At 39.4% G+C, this 23,557-nt stretch overlaps 1 protein-coding gene across 5 annotated transcripts in view; it reads right to left on the bottom strand.

The window, feature by feature from the left end:
• Atp9b (ATPase phospholipid transporting 9B (putative)) overlaps positions 1-23,557 on the bottom strand; it is a 221,512-nt gene that overhangs the window by 100,285 nt on the left and 97,670 nt on the right. For all 5 annotated transcript variants that reach the window (XM_052155254.1, XM_052155257.1, XM_052155255.1 and 2 more), the window contains one exon: positions 18,460-18,536. In XM_052155254.1, the coding sequence (XP_052011214.1) occupies positions 18,460-18,536 (77 nt within the window). The remainder of the gene's footprint in view (positions 1-18,459; positions 18,537-23,557) is intronic.

The following is a 23,557-nucleotide window of genomic DNA, read 5'->3' as shown; positions in this document are numbered from 1 at the left end:
TGGGGTGAGACTACACCTGGCCCCGGCAAGTCCTATACTCATTAGGCAAACCACTGCCTGCTGCCTGCCGCCTGCCTGTTTTCCTTTCACTATTTAACAGTTCAAGCTGAAAAGAAGATATTATTTGACACATTTTTATTCTGGAAGGTGTATGTGCAAGTGTTGTCTATTCCTTATGTAACAAGTACCTTATTTTAAATACCCATGGAGGGAGAGTCTATTAGCATTCATTGGAAGATGATAGCTTATAAAATATATTGCCCAATAAAAAATTCTTGTATTTTTAAACACTTTTGACAATAATAATAAAATTCTGAACTCAATTCAAGCCTTGTTCTGGAAATCACTAAGTATCTAGTCCAGGGAACGGTTGCACACTGAGCTTCCGTCTACAGAATGTTCTCTCTGGTGAACTTTACTGGGTCATGTGAGGTTGCTAATTCTGAGTCCCAGCATCTTAGGAAGAACAAGAGGAAGACAGAAGACTCCCGAGTGTTTAACCTCTACCAGCAGGGTGAGAGAGTTTAACTATGCAAGCTTCACAGCTTAAGAACCTTCTTCACACAGCTCTGTTGGAGCCGTTCTGTGGCACGAAGCTCAGAAAGGAATGGCTTGGGGTGCAAAGGAAAGGACAGGCTCTACTGTTGTTACTGTGCCAAAGCTCGGCTCTGAATCTCCTGATGCTTCTTGGATGACTGAATATATTTAATATATGGACCAACGGAGAAGGAACCCTCCCATTCTGAAGTTTCCTCCCCATTCTCCGGGACATATATCACTACAAACAAAACAAAACAAAACAAAACAAAATAAAACAAAACAAAATAAAACAAAAAGCCAGAGTGCTTTGAACTGGAGAGACATTCGTTGATTCAAAGTGTCTAGTGCTGAAATATTACTGGAACCAAACCTAAAGCACACTTTTAGTCTATTCACTAAGTTTACTGAAAATTAGATACATATCACCTATTTACAATAACACTAAAAACACATGTGAAGACATACCATTCAGGCCAGTGTTTGAAGCACCTCAGAATTACTATCATCTTGAACAACTAGGTTCTGCCGTTGTTGGCCCACCCACACATCAGCTTAAGTAGCTATTAACTAGAAGTTAATAAGAGGTAAACATTTTAATTTTTAGGACAGCACAGCAGAATGGCAGTCACAGAAAAGCAAAAAAAAAAAAAAAACAAAAAAAAAAAACAAAAAAAACCAACAAACAAATATAAAACAAAAAACAAAACAAAAAACCACCAGAGAGAGAAAGAAAGAAAGAATATGAAGAGAAGTTATCATATCTAACACTCAACTCTAAATCAAAATCAGTTCTTTAGCTCCCCCAAATCTATAGACCTTATGTTTTGCATTTTTCCGTTTTGAATGGAAAATATAATTCAGAAGATTTGCTGAAACATTTAAATGATAATGGTAATATGGTTAAATAAACTTTTCATCTTCCTTAATCACCCTTTTATTATTAAAACTGTAGAAAGCTTTATTGCTGGTATCTTGGCAAATTTAACACTATTTTAAACCATCTAAAATTTTTGTTACTTTCTGTCTTTGCAGATACTTTATGAACCATTTCATACTCAATGGCTTGTAAGCAATCTCACGAGTTGGGAATGTGTGAAAAGTTGCTCAGATTGACAGATAAAGTGAAAAGGTCTGTATTAATTTCCAAATAAAGAAATGCATGGCGTGGTATCTCACGATGATTATACTCTAAAGTACCAATTAGAACGCATCAGAAACTAGAGCAAGTTGACACTCTACAATAAAGCAAATAATTTCCAGTTGGAGGGGCAGAAAATGTTAATATGCAATGTTCAAGACTACAAGAATCTTTGTAAAAGGAAGTAGCTAATAAGGTTTAATGATGCATGTCAGGAAGCCACAGTATGTAGGGAAACACAGCTGGCTTCATTTTGTAAACTATTTGATATACACATCTTTCTCGTTCACGATTATCAGCTGTGCCAGTGCCACAGGGGACAGTTTAGACTTCAAATCAGGATATTCTTCTTCTTCTCTAAATTACACGTAAAATACATTAATATAATATGGTGCTACAGGCTAGTGCACGGACGCAAGCTTATTAGCTCTGCAAAGAGGGTTAAAGAAGTCTTTTGAAAAATGTGCAGAAACAATCTCACAGCCTAAATAGGCTACTAAGCACCAAAACCATTTAAAACAAATCATAAAGCAGACAATCCACTTGGACGTAGTGAATTAATCACTTTCATAAAATTGTCACCATTTCTCACACCTTAGGTATTAAAATATAAATTGTCCTAACATGCTTCTGCTGGACCGAGTTCCTCTTCCCTTTCACGAATGCATCTGCAAATGCACAAGGAACCGCCCTCCAAAAAGCAGTGTGTCTTGTTTCTAGAGTCTCAGTTATGAGGGACTGCAATGTGCAGGTGACAGCAATTAGCAGCAGATGACAGAAGCACTCTGAATGTGTACCAGATGGCAGCAAAGGGTCACTGGAAGCCAGCAAAGCGTCCACAAGGAAACCCTTGTGTTAGGCAACCAGCAGACTCAAAAGCTCTTAGGAACAAATTAATTATTCAACTACCAGAAGACACACTGCTAGGTCACAGCACCAATATCAAAATGCTGCTAAAGCACTTGGAGCGCACTTATTTTAAATGTAATTACACATATTAGCTGTTAAAAACAAGCATGCCACATAATGACGAAAAGGTTGCCCTAAACTAAAAGAGCTAAAATTCTAGTAATTAGTGAATTGTCTTATGGCAAAATAGAGTCAACAGGTTCTAATTCTGGATGAATGCTGTTCATGGCTGAATCCGAAACAGTCCGGTTCTATGTAGTATCTCCTGAGCCCTCAGCATTTTTGCTGAGAGCAAAGGTCAGAATAGCAACAAACACTACTGCTGGCCAGGATAAAGGACATACCAGACCAGACACAGCTCTTCAAGGTTTGGAAGACTTGGGGAAGACCTTTAAACCCAAAAGACAGGTGGCAAAGGCTCCCTGCTCAGAAGAAAAGTGTATTGCTACAACAAGTAGCTGGGAAGACAAGGGAGGAGAATCAATAAGCAGGAAGCCCAAGACTTTCTTTCCTACAGGGAGTGGGGGGTAGGCTAAGTCACTATTGGGGTTCATTTGCTAATGGAGAAAAATAAAGATGAAATTGCTTAAGTCAAACAAAAATCAAATGGATAATTTTCTCTGACAAGATTAACTACATATAGATAACTAATAACTAACACATAAGCTTAATTTTTGGTTTACAGTACTTGAAAAATAAAACTAATAATTTCTTTATCCTCTATGATCTCAAGCAATTTATAAGCTAGCAGCCATTTCCAGTTTAGAATACTCCTTTGTACAGTCTGTTATTTAGCCTTCCTGGTTTCAACCCATTTTATCATTCCTGCCTGACTCCTAAATGGGGCATGTGTCAAACAAAGAGCCTGATGCCTGATAACTCTTTCTTTTTCTCTTTCAGTTTCTTCTTCCTTGGCACCTACTTGCTGAAGCTGACCAGTTAGGGCCCATGTCCCAAAATGTTTACAGTATCCCCAACAGTGCCACCAACTGGGTACCAAGTGTTCATACACATTCTAATTACAATAGCTGGAAAATCCACCTCTCCACATTGGAGACACTGGGCATTCTAAGAGCATGTATGAGATAGATACCTTCTTTCTTGTTTAAAAAGTAAACAGCTACTGTGGGTGTTCAATATCTGAACACTGTCAAGTCTGTAACTATAACATCTTACTGGAAAAGCAATTTGGAAATAAAATGTATATATGTATGTGCGCGCGCGCACACACACACACACACACACACACACAACTCAGGTTAGTCTCAAACTCCATATGTAACCGAGGTTCAGGTGTGCACTACTCTGTTTGGTTGTGTGGTGCTGCATATCCAACCCTGGGCATCGTGCTGGGAAAGCCCTCTACTGACTGAACTCCACCCTTGGCCTAGAGTGTTATTTTTATATAATAGCAAATATCACAAACAATTTAAAGATAATGGCTAAAGCAGCATAAAAAGTTCAAGTAAAAATAAATCAAAAATTACAAAAATATTTAAAGGGTTACACAATTAAGACTAAATTATCAAATCAATTGTCTTGAAAAGCTCTGCAGTGATGAAATACATTTATAACTGACCTGCTTACAGTCTCAAAATGTTTTAGAGTACATAAACAGCTTAATATATGAGGAGCCCCTGAGTAACATGTATAGTTATGTTATGGAGATGACAGGATAAAGACAAACCAGACCAAGCACAGCTCTTCAAGGTTTGGAAGATCTAGTAAATGCACTGGTGCAGAGGCGGCAGTCACTGCACAGTAGGAATATGGATCCCTACTGTGTCAAGATGTTGAAAAGCAGAAGCCTGGTCCTTGCTCATATCATACACAAAACAATACCAGGTAGTCAGAGGCCTTACTGAGCATGCCATTTAAGTAAGGGAGTGTCTTCAGGACCTTCAGACGGCTTTATTGTGAAGTCACTGAACTAATGGTTATTTTAAGTGCATTTAAGTGGTATTTCTGTGTTGTCAATAAAAAAATTAAGCCAAGATATTTTGATCTTTCTTGCTAGCAAAATTCAAATGTCAGTCAGAAGTTTCCTAGTGTACTGGCTGGTTTTGTGTGTCAAACTGTATTATCAGAGAGGAAGGAGCCTTAGCTGAGGAAATGCCTCCATGAGATACAGCTGTATGGTGTTTTCTCAATTAGTGATAAATAGGGAAAGGCCCAGTCTATTGTGGGTGGTGCCAACCCTGGGCTGATCATCCTGGTTTCTTTAAGAAGGTAGACCTGGCAAGCCATGAGGACAAGCCAGTAAGCAGCACCCCTCCATGGCCTCTGCATCAACTCCTGCCTCCAGGTTCCTGCCCTGTTTGAGTTCCTGTCCAGACTTCCTTCAGTGATGAAGATTAGTGTGGAAGTGTAAGCTGAATAAACCCTTTCCTCCCCAACTTGCTTTCTGGTTATGGCATTTTGCTACAGCAATAAGAACCTTAACTAAGACTCCTAGAATAGCTTATATACATTATAACGGTATAGAATGTCAGTCATGTGATGTGTGGTGGCAACTGAGAGGATACTAAATAAGGGCAAGGCTAAATGTAATGGCCTAACAGCTGCAAAGTAAAGATTAGTTCTGAAACTTTACAAAGTGTAAAGCTGACAAAATAATTTATGAAATATAAGGTTATATCAGATCCTTCTATAGAATATGAATGAACACTTTAATACACATAGCTCTACATGGTCACCAATGACAACAAACTGCACAGTTTATCACCCTGCTCAAGCTACAGAACCTCAGAAAGCAACTCACTATGTAATGGTGAAGATGACAGTAAAATTTAAATGACTAAAAATAGGAAGCTTAGGAACAAGTGCAGTTATGCCAGAAGCTTCAATACAACTGGGAAATCCTAAGAGCACTTGGAGAGAACATAACTTCTGTTAATGAGATGGTAGTATATTCACAATTATGAATAGTTTTGCTTTTTCACCCTGAAAAAAATGTAGATCCTGGGGGACAGAGAGATGGCTCTGTGGTCAAAAGTACTGGCTGCTCTTATAAAGGACCTGGGTTTATTTCTCAGCAATCAGCTCACAAACATCTGTAATTCCACTTCTAGGAATTCTGACCATCCTTCTGGCCTCTGTGGACACCAGGCACAAGGTAGAGCACACAAACATACAGGGTAAGCAGATTTAAAAATATTTTGGTGTTTTATATACCTGTACCTTCGGAGGTCAGAGGTCAATCTCAGGCATTCTTTCTTAAGAGATGTATTTGCTTTCCCTGGGATATTCCTGGGGCTCACTGATTAGGCAGACTGGTTAGCCTGAGAACCCCTGGGGATCCTGCCTTTCTCTACCACCCTAGTGCTGGGACTGTAGGACATGCCAACACGAGTTCTGCAGATAGAACTCAGGTCCTCAGGTTTGTGAGATAAGTACTATACCAACTGAGCTGTCTCCCTAGTGCCCTACCATCTCCACGCACATATGCTTAACTTTTGGGGTCTAGATTGTGGGTTTAGCTCAGTGGTTAAACACACTCCTAGCACACACAAAGGCCTACTAACCTAAGAAGCCTGCCAACAGCATGCTTAGCACCCCTGGCCTTTCTGACTTTCTACCTCTTAGACTAATCATCAACCAGAGAGTGCTGGTGGCTTTTCTACAGAACCATGGCTTACTAGCCAAAGGAATTTTTAACCCCTCCTCTGCTCACAATACAAACTCTGCCATACCCCCATTGTGTCTCTGATGCTTGTCTTGATTTTCAGCCTATTTTCTCTTATCTTTCTCAAAAGCCCGTTACCTCAGTACAAAGCAGTCCCAGGCTCCAGAGGAAGCATGCTGTAGAGCAGTCCATCTAGTCAGGACCACTAAAGGGCCACTTTTTTTAGAAGAGATCTACAGGTGCTATGCAGGACCCCGGATGCCAGGATCTGCTTCTGGACTTCAGCTTATTCTAATGTGCTTCCCAGGCACCCATTAAAGCAAACTCAACTCCTTTGCACTGTTTTCTACATGTGAACAAGGTGTGGCTGACAAAAGTCTCACTGCAATATAAGACAAGCCTTCACATTCACTTAGCACTTGTGGTCAGTCTTCTCAGATGCCCTGTCAGCCTTTTCTCCCAGTGTTCTCCAAATTCCTGAGTTTTCCCTTAGGCCCCAGGAGGTCTCACCTACTTCCCTGAGGCCAAAGTCCCACCTCAGGGCCATGCAAATGTACTCACTTGCACCCTGCCTGCAGTCAGCTATCAGCTGCTCTCAAGACTACAAAGTTGCATACTTTGGGTCTAGTTAATCAGCCATCTTCTTTTTCTTTATGGATTCATCTAGATCCTCCATGATACTACTATTCCCCATCAACATGGACACCTTTATCTCTGGGGTAAGTCTAAACAGTTCTCTCTTGGCCCCAGACCTCAGAACCTTCATCTTTTCATCTCCCAATATGTAACTTCTGGCTTTGTAGTCCTACTGCTGCTCTAAGGTCACAGGAGCCCTCCAACATCCTTTTAGCCCATGAAAGTCAAGCTCCAACTAGACTGTAAGATGTGACACTTGGGGGAATGTATGCTCCATAAATGCACCTGTGTTCAACACATCAGTCTAGGCGGATGTGATACAATGTGATGCTTCCTGACATGCTCGTCCTTGGTGCAGCATAACCTTCACAAAATGTACCCATCCCAAGACTTCAACATCATTAGCCCCACCTCAGTGAGGAGATCCAGGATCATCTCTAATGGCATCTGGAATTCTCAAGTTTTAGGGCAGTGGACACTATCTTATAGGATGGGTTTATAGTCTAAGCAATCACATTAAAATTAGCAATTTATATTAACTCACATTCAGGTCTTTGTGACTGCTTCTTTACTCTATATCTAAGCTCCAGGAGATGGTGTGGGGACTCCTGTGGCATCTAAGGAGAAGGGCATCTTTGATGCATATGACACCACTGTCAGTGCTACAGTCCTGCCACAGGCCTTATTAATTCCTCAAAGACACAGTACCATAAATGCTGCTAGCTTTCCTCTACAGTCAGCTCCCTCTCAGGGCACAGAAGCTTGGCACTCTTGCTTGCATGATTCTTAGAGCCTGTGGGGTTTTTCCATGGGCTTAGGCAGCCAATTGAAGTTGGCTTGCAAGGACTGTGACTCTTCCTCAGGGATGCCCATCATGCAGAGACACAGGCGAACATTGCTACTATATAGTTTCCACAAATCAGCCCCAGGAGTCCTTTGAGAGGAAAGGAGCCTACACCCCCCAGGACCTGTCTCTCTACTAGCTCCCCAAGCTATGGCAGGCCACATGAGGACATCTGAGGGCCTTGCTTCTACATCCTGTCACTCAGTCCCTAAACTCCACAGTAATTCCCCTTAAGAACTGTCTCTTGGATCTCAATAGTATCCAGTCCTTCAAAATCAAAATTCTCTGTGCTTGTGATACCAACAACTGGGGAGGTGACTGCATAAAGATCTAGAGTTCATGGTCAGCTTGAGCTAAGAAAGCAAGTTGGAAGTCAGTGTGGGTCATACAAGACCCTGTCTCAAAATACATGTGAGTGCACACATATACAGATACATACATGTTAGTAGCCCTGACTGGTCTAAAACCCATAGAGATGTACCTTCCTTAGCCTCCAGAAATCTGGAATTAAAGGTGTACACCACCATGCCTGGCCTCATATAACTATATATATAACTATATATATAACTATATATATATATATATATATATATATATATATATATATATATATACACATTATATATATACATTATATTTAGATATATAAACCACCACTAGAATTGTTATGATTTGCTATCTAAGATCACCATTCAGGAATTCACATCAGAAGAGGTTTGACTACTGATCCAAGACTGCAAAGAGACTTGAGTCTAGCCTTCTTCTGTTCAGCATCATTCCCTGATGGTGATTTCCCGCTGATGATATTGTGTGTTCAGTCTGTTGAGAAGAGGCAGAGCACCTCATGATCTGCCTTCACCCACACAAGAGACAAATGCATCATCTGAGACCAAGATTAAACTCAGAGTAGTCATTTTTCTTTATATTGTTTGGAATTAAAAACGTATTAAATTGATCCATTATGAAAATTCTATTCTCTACATTGTGTGATTCAGACCATGTCTATATCTTAAGGCTATGAAACAATTTTTGTAATTGTAATAACAAAACAAATTATTGACTTTAAGTTAAGAAAATTGTTGCTTGAATGACTAAATATTCAACCAAAACAAAACAAATGTGTCCCTAAATTGTGTCATACACAACTTGTTCATTTCCACAGGTTAATGAACTCTCTGTAGCTATGCCATGTTTGTCTCTCATTTCTATTTTCAAGTCTTTATTTGGGAGTTAAGGAAAAGTGCCTACAATGCAGTCTAGCAACGCCATGGCTGTTCAGCACAGTTAATATTATCATCAACATTACTGTGATGCAAATATATATATATATATATATATATTATATATATATTTATATATATATATATATATATATATATATATATATTTCAGATCACTACCAATGGCAAAGGGAATAGAAATATAGTTATGTATATGTGATGCTATCATAGTAAGTCACACGTCAAACAGATTAGTGTAGTCTATTTACTAAGTGCAAAGTATAGGAGAAGAGGCCAAAAACAAGCCACTCTTTGGATTAACCTCTCACTAAGGCAGTACTGTTTTCAGTCCTTATAAGAAATACAACAGGCAGTGCCCTGCTTAGAGGTAAAGTGACACAACTCTTATAAACCATGTTCACATGAATCATTTTTATTTCTTATTTAACTCTTTGTTTGGTTTTCCTGCCTGGCACTGTGCAGCACAAGGAAATGAGGGATGGATGAAGGAGGCAGCGGAAGGAAGGGAGAGAGTCAAACGTGCTCCACAGAGCCAGACTCTACCCTGGCAGTGGACTTTGGCAGGGAAGCATGACAGCCCAAGGGCTCTCTCCTTTTTAGCTGACTGCTGGCTCAAAACTGTCTCCAGTGCAAGTCTGCTTCCAGTTCTAAAACACCTGTGTGACCCACAGATAACAGAGGATGGCCACAGAGGACTTCTATTTGCATAAGAATGGACAGAATGGAACAGGTAGGGGTGAGCTGCTAGAAATCCTCTGGCCTGAGAAATGTGGCATCATACAGCTGCTCTCTGAGAACCTGAGTGACAGGAAAGTGTCATCCCTCCACTCTCCTCTAACACATTATCTCTGCCCACTGTAGTACACTCTACAAACAAATCAGAGAAATTGTCCTACCTTACACAACATGGCATCAGAATTGGGTCAAATGATGGAGAAGAAGATTTTACTTATGCCAGAAATATGAAAAATAAGTATTATCACAAGTTTCTAACAGTTTTCAAGGCCTCAAGATAAGGAATCAAGGAGTTCAATAAATGAATATAATAATGAAATTGCCTACTCACTTAAAATCTCTGCTATGAATTACTGCACTAACTCATAAGGAAACACTACCAAATATATTCTTACTTAATATAGACAAATATACAAGCATTTCTTATTCAGAACATAATGCAGAACTAAGCATTTAAATAGAGCACTTCCTATGCAGGGCATTTGATTAAAAGTCAATTTTAAAGGAATTTAAAGTTGACATTTGTACTTTAGATGTTTCTGTGTTTGTGGAGCAGGTCTCTGTTATCAGCACAGCTTTGTTCCTGTTTTGCTAACGTCCTAAGCCCACTGTATTCACACTGCAGATGCAGCTGTGTGTGGCTGTGACACAAGGGTGCTGGACACAGTGACGGCAGTCTGAGTGCTAGTACAGCCCGAGCAGGCACGCTCCATCTTATCACTGTGCTAGGAAAGCTTCACAGCTAGCTTGACAGTGGCTAATATTTTCCTGATAAAGCCTGGACACACTATGATTTGTTAATATTAATAACACTTGTAAAAAAGGCATCCAAGTCTCTATCCAGGAGGCTGACCACAACACTATGCTCTCCCTATGCAGCTCTTGAAGTACAGCAGCATATGTTAAATTGGAAAATATATTAATCAAGAAGGCAGCTATTAGAAAAACAAAAGGGTCCTATGATGGTATGTAACCACACACACACACACACACACACACACACACACAAAGAAAGACAAAAGCCAGCTATTCTATCGTGATATTTTACTATAGATCAAGAGGACTCTTAAAATATTAATAAATGTCCTTTTTAAAATAAAAAAGCCATTTTCCAAAACTGCCTTGATTTCAACTGGGAATGTACACCACAGTTGACTCTATTTTGTTCTATTGTCTGAAAATGCCTTGCAACAATCCAGATAACGAGAGGCAGCTCTAATTCCCATAATGGCACATGTCACCTGTCTCTGTGTCAATGAGACATCTGAAAGCATCTTTTTATTAGAAACACAAATCAATATGCCCGAGGGATTACAATAACTGCTTGAAGCAATTTGTATTATCATTTCATCCTTGATGTTCCTGCTCTGAGCAACTTATTATTATGAGCGGCATGAAAATGGCAACCTGTCACGATTGATTTTCCTTAACCTTCTCTAAGAATTTTTCCCTCTTAAATGTAATCAAGTATCATCTGATTAAATACATCTAAGGCTAGGTTTTATAAAGCAGTCCATTACTGAAGTAGTAGTCCTTGTAATTTAAACTTTCACCAAATTTCATTGTAAAGTTGCTTAGTAATAAAAACTTTATTTGTTCAAAGTTTTAAAACTTTCAAATATGAGTAGAGTCCATCTCCCAAGTCATATGATAAGGAACAATTTTCTCACATCTAGAAAAGTTAGAGAATTGTCCTTCCATCTGGATAATAATGGTGTACTTTTTAGCTCCCCTAACATAAGCATAAAGCTGTTTCATTGTCATTAAAGTGCAAGAACAAATTTAATAAGAAATCTAAAACAATAAACAGAGTGCTGCATTAGTCAGTTGCTCTATTTACAGACACTGTAACTGACCCAGGAATCTTTCTAAGGCAGACATCAGGCCAAAGATTATTTGTAGAGTGCACTACAAACCCACAGGGAGCTGAAGTCCTGTTTCTGACTCTGGAAGCGCAAGAGTTTGCATTTCCATTCTCTATAAGGGAGACAGGATTGGTGCAGGCAGTATTGTTGCTAGCACAAAGAAGCAGTACAGCCCATGCCACAGAAGGTGGAAGCAAGGCTGGCAGCTAGACATGGTTTATTTACAGTTTAACATGTTTTATTTACAGTTTAACAACAACAAAATATCTATCTCGGGCCTAAATGCATGAGAGCCATAACCACAGAGAAGAGAAGGGAGCTGGGAAGTGTCTGGCTCAAGACTGGGTGACAGAGAGGCCAGATTGCTCTCCCTAGCTCCCACAGGTCACAGCAGGATGGAGGATTAACAATCAAAACAACCAAGGTAACAAAATAATGAGAAAAGGGAAATGTGCCAAAGACAAGATATTAGTTAAGGCAACAGCAAGATTAAAAGTAGATTTATGAAGCTACCAGTTAAAATTGGGTGAATATTCAATGTTCATTTGTCCATCTGCTTAGCTCTGGAGATGTTTTCAAAGGCACAAATAGTTGCCTGCTTGTGGTGGCACACACCTTTAATCCAAGTACTCAGGAAGCAGAGGCAGGTAGACCTCTAAGTTTGAGGCTAGCCTGGTTTATAGATTTAATTCCAGGACAGCCAGGGCTACAAAGAGAAGCACTGTCTTGAAAAAAGCCAGTAAATAAAATAGGCACAATCAGGTCTGTATGGATGCTCCAGCCTCTGTCTGGAATCCAGAAAGGAAGGGGGCTGGTGGGAGTTGGTGCCTTTCCAGGTGTGGAAGAGAGATCTACTGGAAGCCCTCACCAAGACCAGAGCCTGGCAGATTGATATGCCTTTGGAACTGATGGTGGGCCAGGGAGGGCTGAATAGAGAAAGCTCCAGGGAAGGTCAGCAGGGATGACCTTTGCTGGGTCCTGGTGGGTGTGTCCTGCTGGAAGTCCATTATGTCTCTGCTACAAACCATTTTTTGTGATAATGATTTTGAGTTGTAAGTTTCACAGAATCTAGAGCCTCATGAGAGATGGGCCTTTGAGCATGCTTGTGGGGGATTATCTTGACTGATTTAAGTGACATGGGAGAGCAGAGCACTATGGGTATAAGTAAAGAATGAGTGTTGCCTTTCAACTGTAGATATTACATAATCATCAGCCTCAAGCTGTCTACACTAGACTTTTCTGCCATAATGACCTGGGAGGCAACACTCACCTACCTTAGGTTACCTTTGTTAGGGTATTTATCACAGCAACTGAAACTTAACTAGGATGGATTCTAGTTTACTCACAATAATGACAGACAGAAAGCTGATGGAGAGCTACACCCACAGCAGAAGATAAAGTGAAATGAAGTTTGCAGGCCAAAAGCAGGAGCAGAGGTGGAAGCACAGAGATAGCAGATGTGGAGATGGGGTACTGAATGGTTTTATGGAAGGGAACCTCATCTCTCTGTTAGTCAGCATGTCCCATGTGCTGTGGCAGTCTCTAAGCCAGCGAGGAGGGCGGGACTTAAAGGCCGCTTTGAGTAACAAGACTGGACTATCACAAACACATGCAACGGTAGTCCTATGCCTGAGTTTGTCATACGTGTGGCTGGAAAACACATTTATCTTGAGATGAAAAGGCAAGATGGCTCCTGAAAACACCTATGTGTTTGGAGCCTGGCACCGGCATACCTCCACTCCACAGTTCCTTCTCCTGGCTGAACTCCACCTTGCCACCAACAACAGCCTTACTTCCTTAGGCAGACATGCCTCTGGATGACCATTTTCAGTCTTCCCTCTTTTTTAGAATTTGTTGACTTTCCAGCACAGGAGGCCTCTGGGCCACTATCTTCACAGTTCCCTGGCCCCAGCTCTGGCTGGTCATCCTCAAGGTTGTAGTTCTCTCTGACACCTGCTCACAGCTCTGGATAAACCCAGTGAACATCTGTTGGTATGAGTTGATACTCTTGCACATGGATGAGAAAAGTCCTTACATCCTCACTAACTACATCACTGCCATACAATTAATTCCAAGAAAAGTTGTATCTTTGGAGCTGTTCAACAGTGTTAAAGCTGAGTGGCTAGGCTTTCATCCCTGGCCCTTTTGGGAATTGTGTTAGTCTCTGACCAAATTCCCTGTCAACTCTGCTACTGGACCAGCTGTTAAAGGATACATTATTTATCATTAAATCAAGATTGGTTTTCTTGAACCAATTTTTAATCTTAGGAGCCTAAAAGAGTCCCGCAAGCTTGCACAATTCTCATATGTGCACATCAAAGTAAAGGCAGGATGTACCCCACCCAGAAGAGCGGTCAGCTAGCACCATGAGACTTTTATTCTAAGTACTCCACAATATATTTCAGGGACCCTTGGATGCCTACACTAAGCTTGCTCTTGTGGAAAATAAATAGATGTCTTGTAGAAGATGATCAATGTCCTTTATTTTTTCCTGGAACCATTACTGTGATACTGAATTTTCTTAACAGGAAAAAAACACAATCAAGCCAGAACATCCTCTGTCCTATACTACAAACTTTAGTTTCTTCTCTCCTGCTTCCTCCCTCTACACCTTCCTCTCTCCCTGTTCTTCCTTTCCCTTCAGCTCCTTGCTCCTTTAATTAACATTACTTCTTCCTGGTCTGGGATCCTGGTAATAAAATATGTTAGTCTTCCCTTCCCTTAACCCTGAGCTCGGTCCCCTCAGCCTGACCCCCATGCCTATCCTGCAGTGCCCTTTAAGCTTCTCTGACACTAAGAACACTAACGTGAATTTGTCTTGAAAACCTATGGTAACTACTGAATTATACTAGTATTTTTCAGACTTCTAAATCTAGTGACTCCTTTCCCCAGTAACCACTGCAATCTGAACTCATCGCTATTACTCCCTCCTGCAGATTCAACACCCTCTTCACTCAGCTTTTTTCTTAATAATCTTCCTGTTTCCTCTGTTTAACATTTGAAACAAACGTTCTTTAGAGTTCTACTTTTTTTCCTTACCAGCCAGAAGACTCCAGGAGAATATCATCCATAAGCACTCTGTAAGTGTACTAACACTGCTTAATAGATATCTCCAACTCTCCCACTGGAGCACAGGGCAGGATTGTACTTTCCTGATACCCTGAACTTAGATGAGGCCACTTAACTGCTTTGGCCAATGACACGAACCATATGTGGTTCATTGGTAAAAAGCCATTAAAAGTCAGTATGTGAGATACTGGTTCTTATCCTAGTGGTCATGGGACTGGGCTACCAAATCGCCTCATGATGAGCAAGCCAAATGGAGTCTGGCACAAAATTTGTGTGAGACTGCTGCAGAGCCCATCATGGTCTGTGTTGTATATCTGGCCTGGATTAGCTCATCCTGACTGCTAACCACGACTCACTCATTCAGAATTATAGATATTTCAAGCAATACTTATTCTGCCAGCAGTGAGCTCCATAGTTAAATCTCAATTAACCACCCTGTCAATCAAGGCCCCCTGCTTAGGATCACTGTCAGAATAAAGAGGTCAAGATATATCTGCTAGTTGAGACTCCAGTAGAGCTGTGGAGAATAATCTGATTCCCCTATGAAATGCTTGGTTTTATTTGCACTAGTTTTCTCTGAAGTCTAAAATCTATAGAACCCTGGGATATAGCTTTCAGAAAAATGTCATACAAACAGCAAACATCCGTTTCTATCTTCTCTTCTGTAGTGACAGTCAACATCACATTCTTTTTCATTTAACATATATCAAAACCGATAATTCCCGTGTGAAATCCTAGCTGGCTGGTCCACTGCAGCCTGGCTGAACTCCTTTCCTGAACTTTACTAATATAAAACCAGCATTGAACACTTGGAAAGATTTCATTGCTTACACATGTAAACATATATAATTTATTTTTCTTTTGGGCTAAGCCTCAAGTTACAAAAAAGTGACTATCATGCATGGGGAAATATATCCTAAGGAGCCTCACTGTCAGCAGGCTCATCTGCAGACACAATGTCCCCTGAACATCAGTGTCATGAGGAGTCAGTAAAAGGGAAATGGGTCAATGAAGGACCAGAGGAACTTGGGGGACAGACAGAATGTAAAAATTATTTTAAGATTAGATTTGAGATAGTTATAAAATTTTAAGATTAATGATTTTTAGAAAAGATTCTAAGAACCACCCACAGGATAGTACTCTGCAGACCTCAACTGTCACTTCTGAGTGTAGCTAAAAAGGGAAAAGACTAAGCACCAATTAAGGCCCAGGGTGGGGCCAACTAAAGTGACTTTTATATATCAATCTGTGACGTCTATTAATGGTAGAGCCAAGCTTCTAACATAAGCCTGTAAAAACTCCAACAATATCCTATCCTCAACAATACCAATGAAACACGCATATTTCAAATAGCACAAGAGAAGGGGTGCTGGAGAGAAGGCTCCCTCCCTGACTAAAACCACCTGATGCCTTTGGAGAGGAATAGGGCTTGCTGGCCAGCACCCACATGGCAGCTTATAGCCCTCTGTCACTAGGGGAACCACTGTGCTCTCAGAGGCCTGAAGATGCTGTCAGATCCCCTGGAAGTAGAGTTACAGATGATTGTGGGTGCTGGGAATTAAACTGGGGACCTCCAGAAGAGCACTCCTTTAGTACTCCTCCCAGCCCCAGCTGCTCAGGATTTCTACATACCAATCAGCAGGTATTTTTAAATTGGAAATATGAACTGAGACTGACAATAAACATTTCATGTCACAAAACATCATGAGGAAATAAGAACTGAGACTGACAATAAACATTTCATGTCACAAAACAGCATGAGAACTGTGATGCAGCTGCGTGTGGTGCTGCACATCCCATTTCTGCAGAGGCAGGAAGACACCTGTGAGTTCCAGGCCAATCAAAGTCACACAACAACAATAATAAAATGATAAGTATGATAATAATTACAATACAGAATCTACTGAGTGTTTGTTAGGTAGCAAGTTCTTTTTTAAAATTAACATGTACCAGCTGATTTTCAACCACATATTGGTATCATCTCTATTTTACAGAAGTGAAAATGGAGATGCAGAATTAAACCATTTGTTCAACGTCTAGAACCTGGTTAACAGCAAAACCTAGATTGTTCCCCAGTGACAAAGTAAATGTGAGAATCCTTAACTATGACGATTAAAGTGTCTGAAGCACAATGAGCCAGCATGAAATATGAGCAGAGTCTAAAGCTGCTAAGTTAGAGACTATGAAAAACAACTGAATGTAAGTGCATCTGAAGAATATGGAGGGGGGTTAAAAAGTCTGATTAAAAGGTAGCTTTTAAAATGTTAAACTTACTGCTTAAAATTAAAGATATTCACAATATCGCCATAAACACAAAAGTGAAAACATTAAGAAAAAGTCTTGACTTTGCATGTGCATTAGAATATTCTACCTATTCACTTGAGGAAACAATCATCACACTTTTTTGAAAATATGTGTAAATATGAGCATCATTCTATAATTAGCTACTGAATTGTTTTAACATTAACTTTAGTTCTATTGTTGAAGTAGTGACTAAGGTATATTTGATACCCAGAATAGTTTGCTAAATAAATCTAAAAGGACATTTTTCATCATCATAGTTAAATTTCATATTGAAATTACAATAGGATATATACATACAAACTTGATCTCACTGTCTAAATTTTAATCTGGTGAAACAAACACTGAATATTTGATGCAATTTCATCACATATACAAACCTTTGCCATTCATTTCTCTGTTGGATACTGTCTACTGTCTGTCTTCCTCCCTCTTTTCCATCCATTTATCCATCTACTCATAATCCATCTATCTACCCATTCTATCTATCTATCTATCTATCTATCTATCTATCTATCTATCCATCCATCCATCCATCCATCCATCCATCCATCCATCCATCCATCCATCCATAACTAATCAGCTGTGTTGGGGGAGACTCTCTAGCAGGCCCCACTCACATCAGCAAGCATGAGGGAATCCACTGTAGTGGAGTTGGGCCATATATGGGGGCTGATATTTTCCTGTTTAGTTTGTTGTTTGTTTTGTATTGAAAACAGACTCTTCAGTATGAAGCCCAGAATGGCCTTGAACTTATGACATAAGTTACTACATTTGGCAAACTTTTTGAAAGGTTATTTTAAAAATAGATCTTAGCTGAAGAAATGGATTAAATCATACCAGACATACAAATGTATTTTTAAGGGCATATTTAATTTCTACTGCTTGGTAGAAAGCTTTCCAGCAAAGACCAACCTTTACTATTAGTAAGCTGCAGAGGAAGGCGTGGGTCTGTTCTATTTACATATATAGGTAATATTTCAAATAAGCATAAGCTGCACAGTAAGAAGGCCTCTCATGTAACTGTCTTTCAAACACTGACACACCGAGTTCATCATGAGCAACAAATCAGCCACACAGCAAACACTGAGAGTTCACACTAGCTTTTCATTCGGATTTAACTTATAAACATATTTTGACTGCATAAATGATATTTCAGGAGTGTTACCAGGAGTCTTTATGCTTTTTCACTATGTTTCTGAAGTGAAATAATTTGTATATAACAATATTATCAAGATAAATAATACAAAGCACTGATAGATTGTTTTAAAAATAAACCATCAACATAAAGAACACAAACTACAAAATAAACTTAAGATGAGAAACCCAGCACTATCTGTCAAAAATAAGGATATAGGAAACAGAGATGAGGCAAAGGGTTCTTGACTGTGAGAATGGGAACAAACACAAGGACTCATTATGATTTCCCAGCAACCGAATCTGTTTTTCATGTTATATATTATGATATATAAATGGGCTGTTCAGCTCTACATATACTTTCCTACTGAAAGGAAAAAGCAAGTTCATTAAAGCAGTTGCTCCTTAATCTAGCCTACCTTATTTTTTGGATTGGATGTGTTCATTACACTTCGTGTCTCTTTTCCAGTATAAATGACAACACCTATTACAGTACCTGCAAAAACATGAAAGTGGTCCTTATAGCAATACTTGAAAGCATAGATAACACTTTCTAATTGTCTTGATGGAAAATATATTATACTGTTTGAGCTCATACACATTTATCCAACAGTCTATTTGATTTGGTTAGTTCAATAAAATTTAACCTTAACTTTTAAAAAGGGGTTAGAAGTGACATAATTTGTTTAAACAATACAAATTTGCCTATAGATAATAGCAAAATATGTATTAATATACTTTTTCCTGACAATGAGAGTGACATGGGTTTTTCCTTACAGTCTACTAAAACAGTAAGAAGTTCACTGTTATAATGGCATCAAAAGGCTGTATTCCCAACTGAAAACTGTACTGCTGGACCTGCAAATCAGGGCAGGGATAGGAGAGTCAGTTCTTCTGCTTGATTGTGCTGCTGTGCACGAGTGACCATGAGAGCCTTTGTGGCCATTTCACATGCTCGTCAGGGTCTCACATGCTCATCAGGAAACAGCATCAAAGGACAGGACATTATTCAGTGGAGCACTTGGCCAGCATGCGCCGGGCCCTGGGTCCCATCCTTAGCACCACAAAAATCATGTAGCCAAACAATCAAAAACCCACCTGACACATAATTTTAAAATACTTGATTTTACATTTAGATGCTACTCATTTCCTCAATGGATATCTCTAAAAGTTTAGTTTTCTAAGTTGATAGGTGAGGAACATGCAATACTTTTTAAACTTAAGGAAATGATAACTAACCTGTATATTATAAAGGCTCAAGCATTTATCTATAGAATATAAAACTAAAAACCATGGAGCCTATACATATCACCTGCATCATTTATAGACCTATTTTTATCCTTAAAATGAAAAACTCTGATATTAAAATTACAAACTAGAAAGACATTATGTATGTATGCATATAAAGTACTGAAATTAATAGTCCTAATAAATTTAACTATAAAAATTATATAAAAACTATTCTGTTAAAGTTCAAGGTCACCCTGGGATATACAGTAAGAACTTCAACAAAATAAAAGCCCCCAAACACTCATAAGCCTAGATGTGGCATTAACACATGAGGTTTAGCGGCCTGTAGCTTAGGACCATGAGAGAAGTAAGAACTGCTCTTTGCTCCATCTGAGCAGAGAGCAGCGTGCTGCACACCCTGTAGCCCACGGTTCTGCTGCAGCGGCTACAAGGGGCAGACCCACTGTGGTCCTCAGCAGCGGCATGCAGCTCCCGGAGGCTGCAGCTCTTGTAATTCATTCTGAGAACCACTATCTCGAACTGAACCAAGCACAAGGAAGGTGTGACTGGCCAACCAGGGACTGAAGCTCGCCCTGCTACCCAAGTGTTGTCTCTCTGTGCCATGATCCATCTAAACTTCTTACACAAGATGACTGCACTCAGTGTACAGAAGTTTAATACTTGATGAGATAATACCATCAGAAACTTTCTCACACAGAAGCTCACACCACAGAGCTGTTTCACTATTAAAAGAACAAGGTTAAATGTTAAATATAACCTCATCAACATTTTCTTCCTATTTCGCCAATTTAATTTATTCAAAATATAAAATTGCCATTAATGTTGAAATAACCATATTCTCACAACAAATGCAACTTACAACTGGATTTATTATTATTTTTTTAAGATTAGCCGAACAAACAAGTGTCAGGGAAGCCTTCAAAACGATTCATCAAACTTAAAAGCTCTATCCTAAAACCAGGGCAGATTCTGAAAAATATGGATTCTAGGCTGATATAATTTACAGTACTCAACAAGAGAAATGCAAGACTAACAAGAAACACAACATACTGACACAATTCCTGATGTTACAGTTGTGTAATGTATTAATGTTTGCTAAAGGCTCTCATTGTATTCTCTCATTTGATGGTTGCTAAAAATGACTACTCAGTGTAATTAGCTTAAATGCACTGTTGTTCTGAGTCTCATGCTTTTTAATTACTTTACATTGTTTGAATTAGCTGAGTACTATGCAGGACTCTTGACTCTCTTGGACAATGGATTTGTATTTATAGACAGACACAGAGCCAAGGGAAAGGACGAGTCTTTACAATGAGCCTCTAGGACAAGGCATGACACTCTTGGGCACTGCAGCAGAGAAACAGGACAGATGCAGTGTATACTCAGGTTTCCCAGGGGTGAGGGCATTTACATGCAAGATTTCAAATCTTTTAATCAATATTTTTAGTTTAAAATTAAGCTTTCATTCTGGCTCCAAACTGAGAAACTTCCACAAATTCTTAAATATATTTGCATGTTAAACCCAGAACCACCAAGTGTAGTGTATAACCAGATCCCTAAGATCAATGAGACAAAATATCCAGATGTAAAACCAAATTTTAGTTCAGTTTGCAACAAGAAAATATTTTATCTCATGAGCACTTAATCCTGAAAGCCAACGTTATACTCATCTGGTTGAAATCTACACTTTTGATTGACTAAACTCATTAAAAACATTATAAAAAGATTCAGATGCTAACTTTGCCAAGCAGTACTAGCAGAAGACTGATACCATGATGCTACTCAGTAGACCCAGGCCTCCTGTGGCGAGTCTAAAGATCACTGTGTAGCCCATGTATCAAATTTCAAATTTCAGATCTATTACACCTGCATTTGAGGTGATCAGTAATTAATACTCTGGCTATACTGTAGCGTCCCTGTTATCCACATATCTAAATTTCATAAAATACCCTACCAATTCAAATTAATAGTTGAGTTATATTTTAAAGTAAACATTTCTATAAAATCTAAAAATGCTAACAGCATCAACCTTAGGGGAAAAGGTATTCTTCATGTAAATATTTAAGATGTATAACCACAAAATGTAATCCAGCAAATCGAACTGACTACTCTCTTTATTTTAAATAATCAGACTCAGAAATTTTTAGTTGCCACCTTTTAACCAGAGGTGACAGCATGTGGAATTTACTAACAACCAATACTTATAAATTGATAATCGTTTTAGATGATCCAGAGAAAATTACGTATAGATACAAAATAATAACCTAGATCCTTAATACTGGCTTTAAACTAACAGACTGTGGGATGCTTATTCAAATAAAACAAAACAAAAACTCAGAAAGATAGTAAAAGACATAATGTGTATTCTGCGTATGTATAAAAGATCTGTCAAGCAAAGTATATATCAAATATTGATTATGCTTCCAGAACTTGGGAAACAGTATAAAGACAAGTCATTAGAAGGAGCCAGAACCCAACTACAGTTGACAGAGGTTCTCTAGTACTAATCTTTACAGATGTTCCCTGATATAAGGAGCTTTGCAGTAAGGCCGAACAGGAAAGTACCAGGTGCACACTGACTGGAGCAGACAACAGGCTTAGCCTGAAGAAGTCAACACTAGAGCTCAGGACTCAAAGAATACATAAGAAAAGATCCCATCTATGTGTAGGCTCCAAGTGGCCAGAGACAAAGGGAGAGAGAGACACAAGAGATCTGTACCATGCAGGAACAGAGTCCATGTGGCTAAAGCTGTAGGGAGAGATACAGGAGACCCACACCTACTAGGTCTGAGGCATGCAAATTGCTGCCTTTAGCAATCACTAGCCTTACAGCAAGCTCTGGACAAGATTCTGATGTTTACCTCTGCTGCTTATGTAAACCACTGCAGGAGGCAGGCATTTTGCAGGAGTGTACATCAATGCACTGGATCTTGCGCTGCAGCCTCTTCCTGGCTACTTCTCATACCTGTAAACATTATTAAGCAGCTAACACCTTCAACCATAGCCTTCTCTGGTTGGTACTGGATTGATTTCCCACTGGACTGTGGTCTCTTTCCACACAAATACTAATTCTTAATGACCTATGCATGGCTAGAGTAGGAATATATCAAACCATACATAGAAAATAGCCAGACTTTATTTTGAAAACTTTTTCATGTAACTGCTTCTACACAATAAAAATGTGGTACTAGAAAAACAAACTAAAGGATGAGCAAAAGAAAATATGCCCTCATTAAAAAGAAAAAAAAGTCTTAGTAAATTGTACCAAATGCCTAAATGTTTCCAAATATTTGTTGTCCGTTTATGCATCTTCCATAATGCTTCAACCACTCCTGAAAGCCCCTATCTGCATACAGGCTACTCCATGCTCTAGAGGACAGAGATCATGGACAATCTAATCTGTGCACATATACATTCTCACACACTGCTTCAGAAGGTTTGGTATCAATGGTCTAGTACATATTTAAAACAGAAACAAGGGACAAAACATTAAGTTAAAAAAATGACAATCTTTTAATCCCTTAATAATTCTTAATTTAACACTAAATGTAAAGAAAATGTTCAATGACAGAAACTGATGGTGACCTCAGAGACCACACCCATTGCAAACCCTGGTGTGGATGCTACACATCTCCATGTCTGGGTACACAGGGCATTCAGGTGTACCCTTCCTTTGAAGAGCACAAGTAAGAACAGCATCCCCTTGCTGAACAGGGACATGGCTGATGGGTCGGGCTGTAGGGATCAGGAAAGTTTAAGGGCAGGTGAGGTCTTCCAAGGACGCTTCACCCTTCCTAAGCTGAATTTAACGTCCCTGAGCCTCTGGTTCCCAGAGCAGAGGACCCAGTATTCCCAGCTCTGAAATATATTCATGGACAAATCTTTGCTTCTCTACCTAAAACTTTATAAATATATGTGCATATCAAACCATGAAATACCTCACAGAAGTGAACACTTCAAGATTCTCACAATCTGCCTCTATGCTTGCTTTTAAATTGTGAAACGTAATTAAATTTTCATATCTTATCCCTAAAGGATAAATGAATATCTGTAGTTTTCTAGGACTGTGATGTAAACAAAATCCATTTAAATAAAGGCTAGCAGAACCACTTTCTTGCCTAATATCCCCCTCCACCAACACACACACACACACACACACACACACACACACACACACACGGTCAGGCACACTGGTACCTAAACCTTCTTTAGGGCACCATGTCCTCTCAGTACTAGGCCTGCTCCTAGCTATGTTTTGGTGAGAAT

This window comes from Apodemus sylvaticus, chromosome 13 (assembly GCF_947179515.1).
Source record: "Apodemus sylvaticus chromosome 13, mApoSyl1.1, whole genome shotgun sequence".
NCBI lineage: Eukaryota > Metazoa > Chordata > Mammalia > Rodentia > Muridae > Apodemus > Apodemus sylvaticus.
The sequence above is the reverse complement of the archived record's forward strand: the minus strand, read 5'-3'. Positions and strand labels throughout refer to the sequence as shown.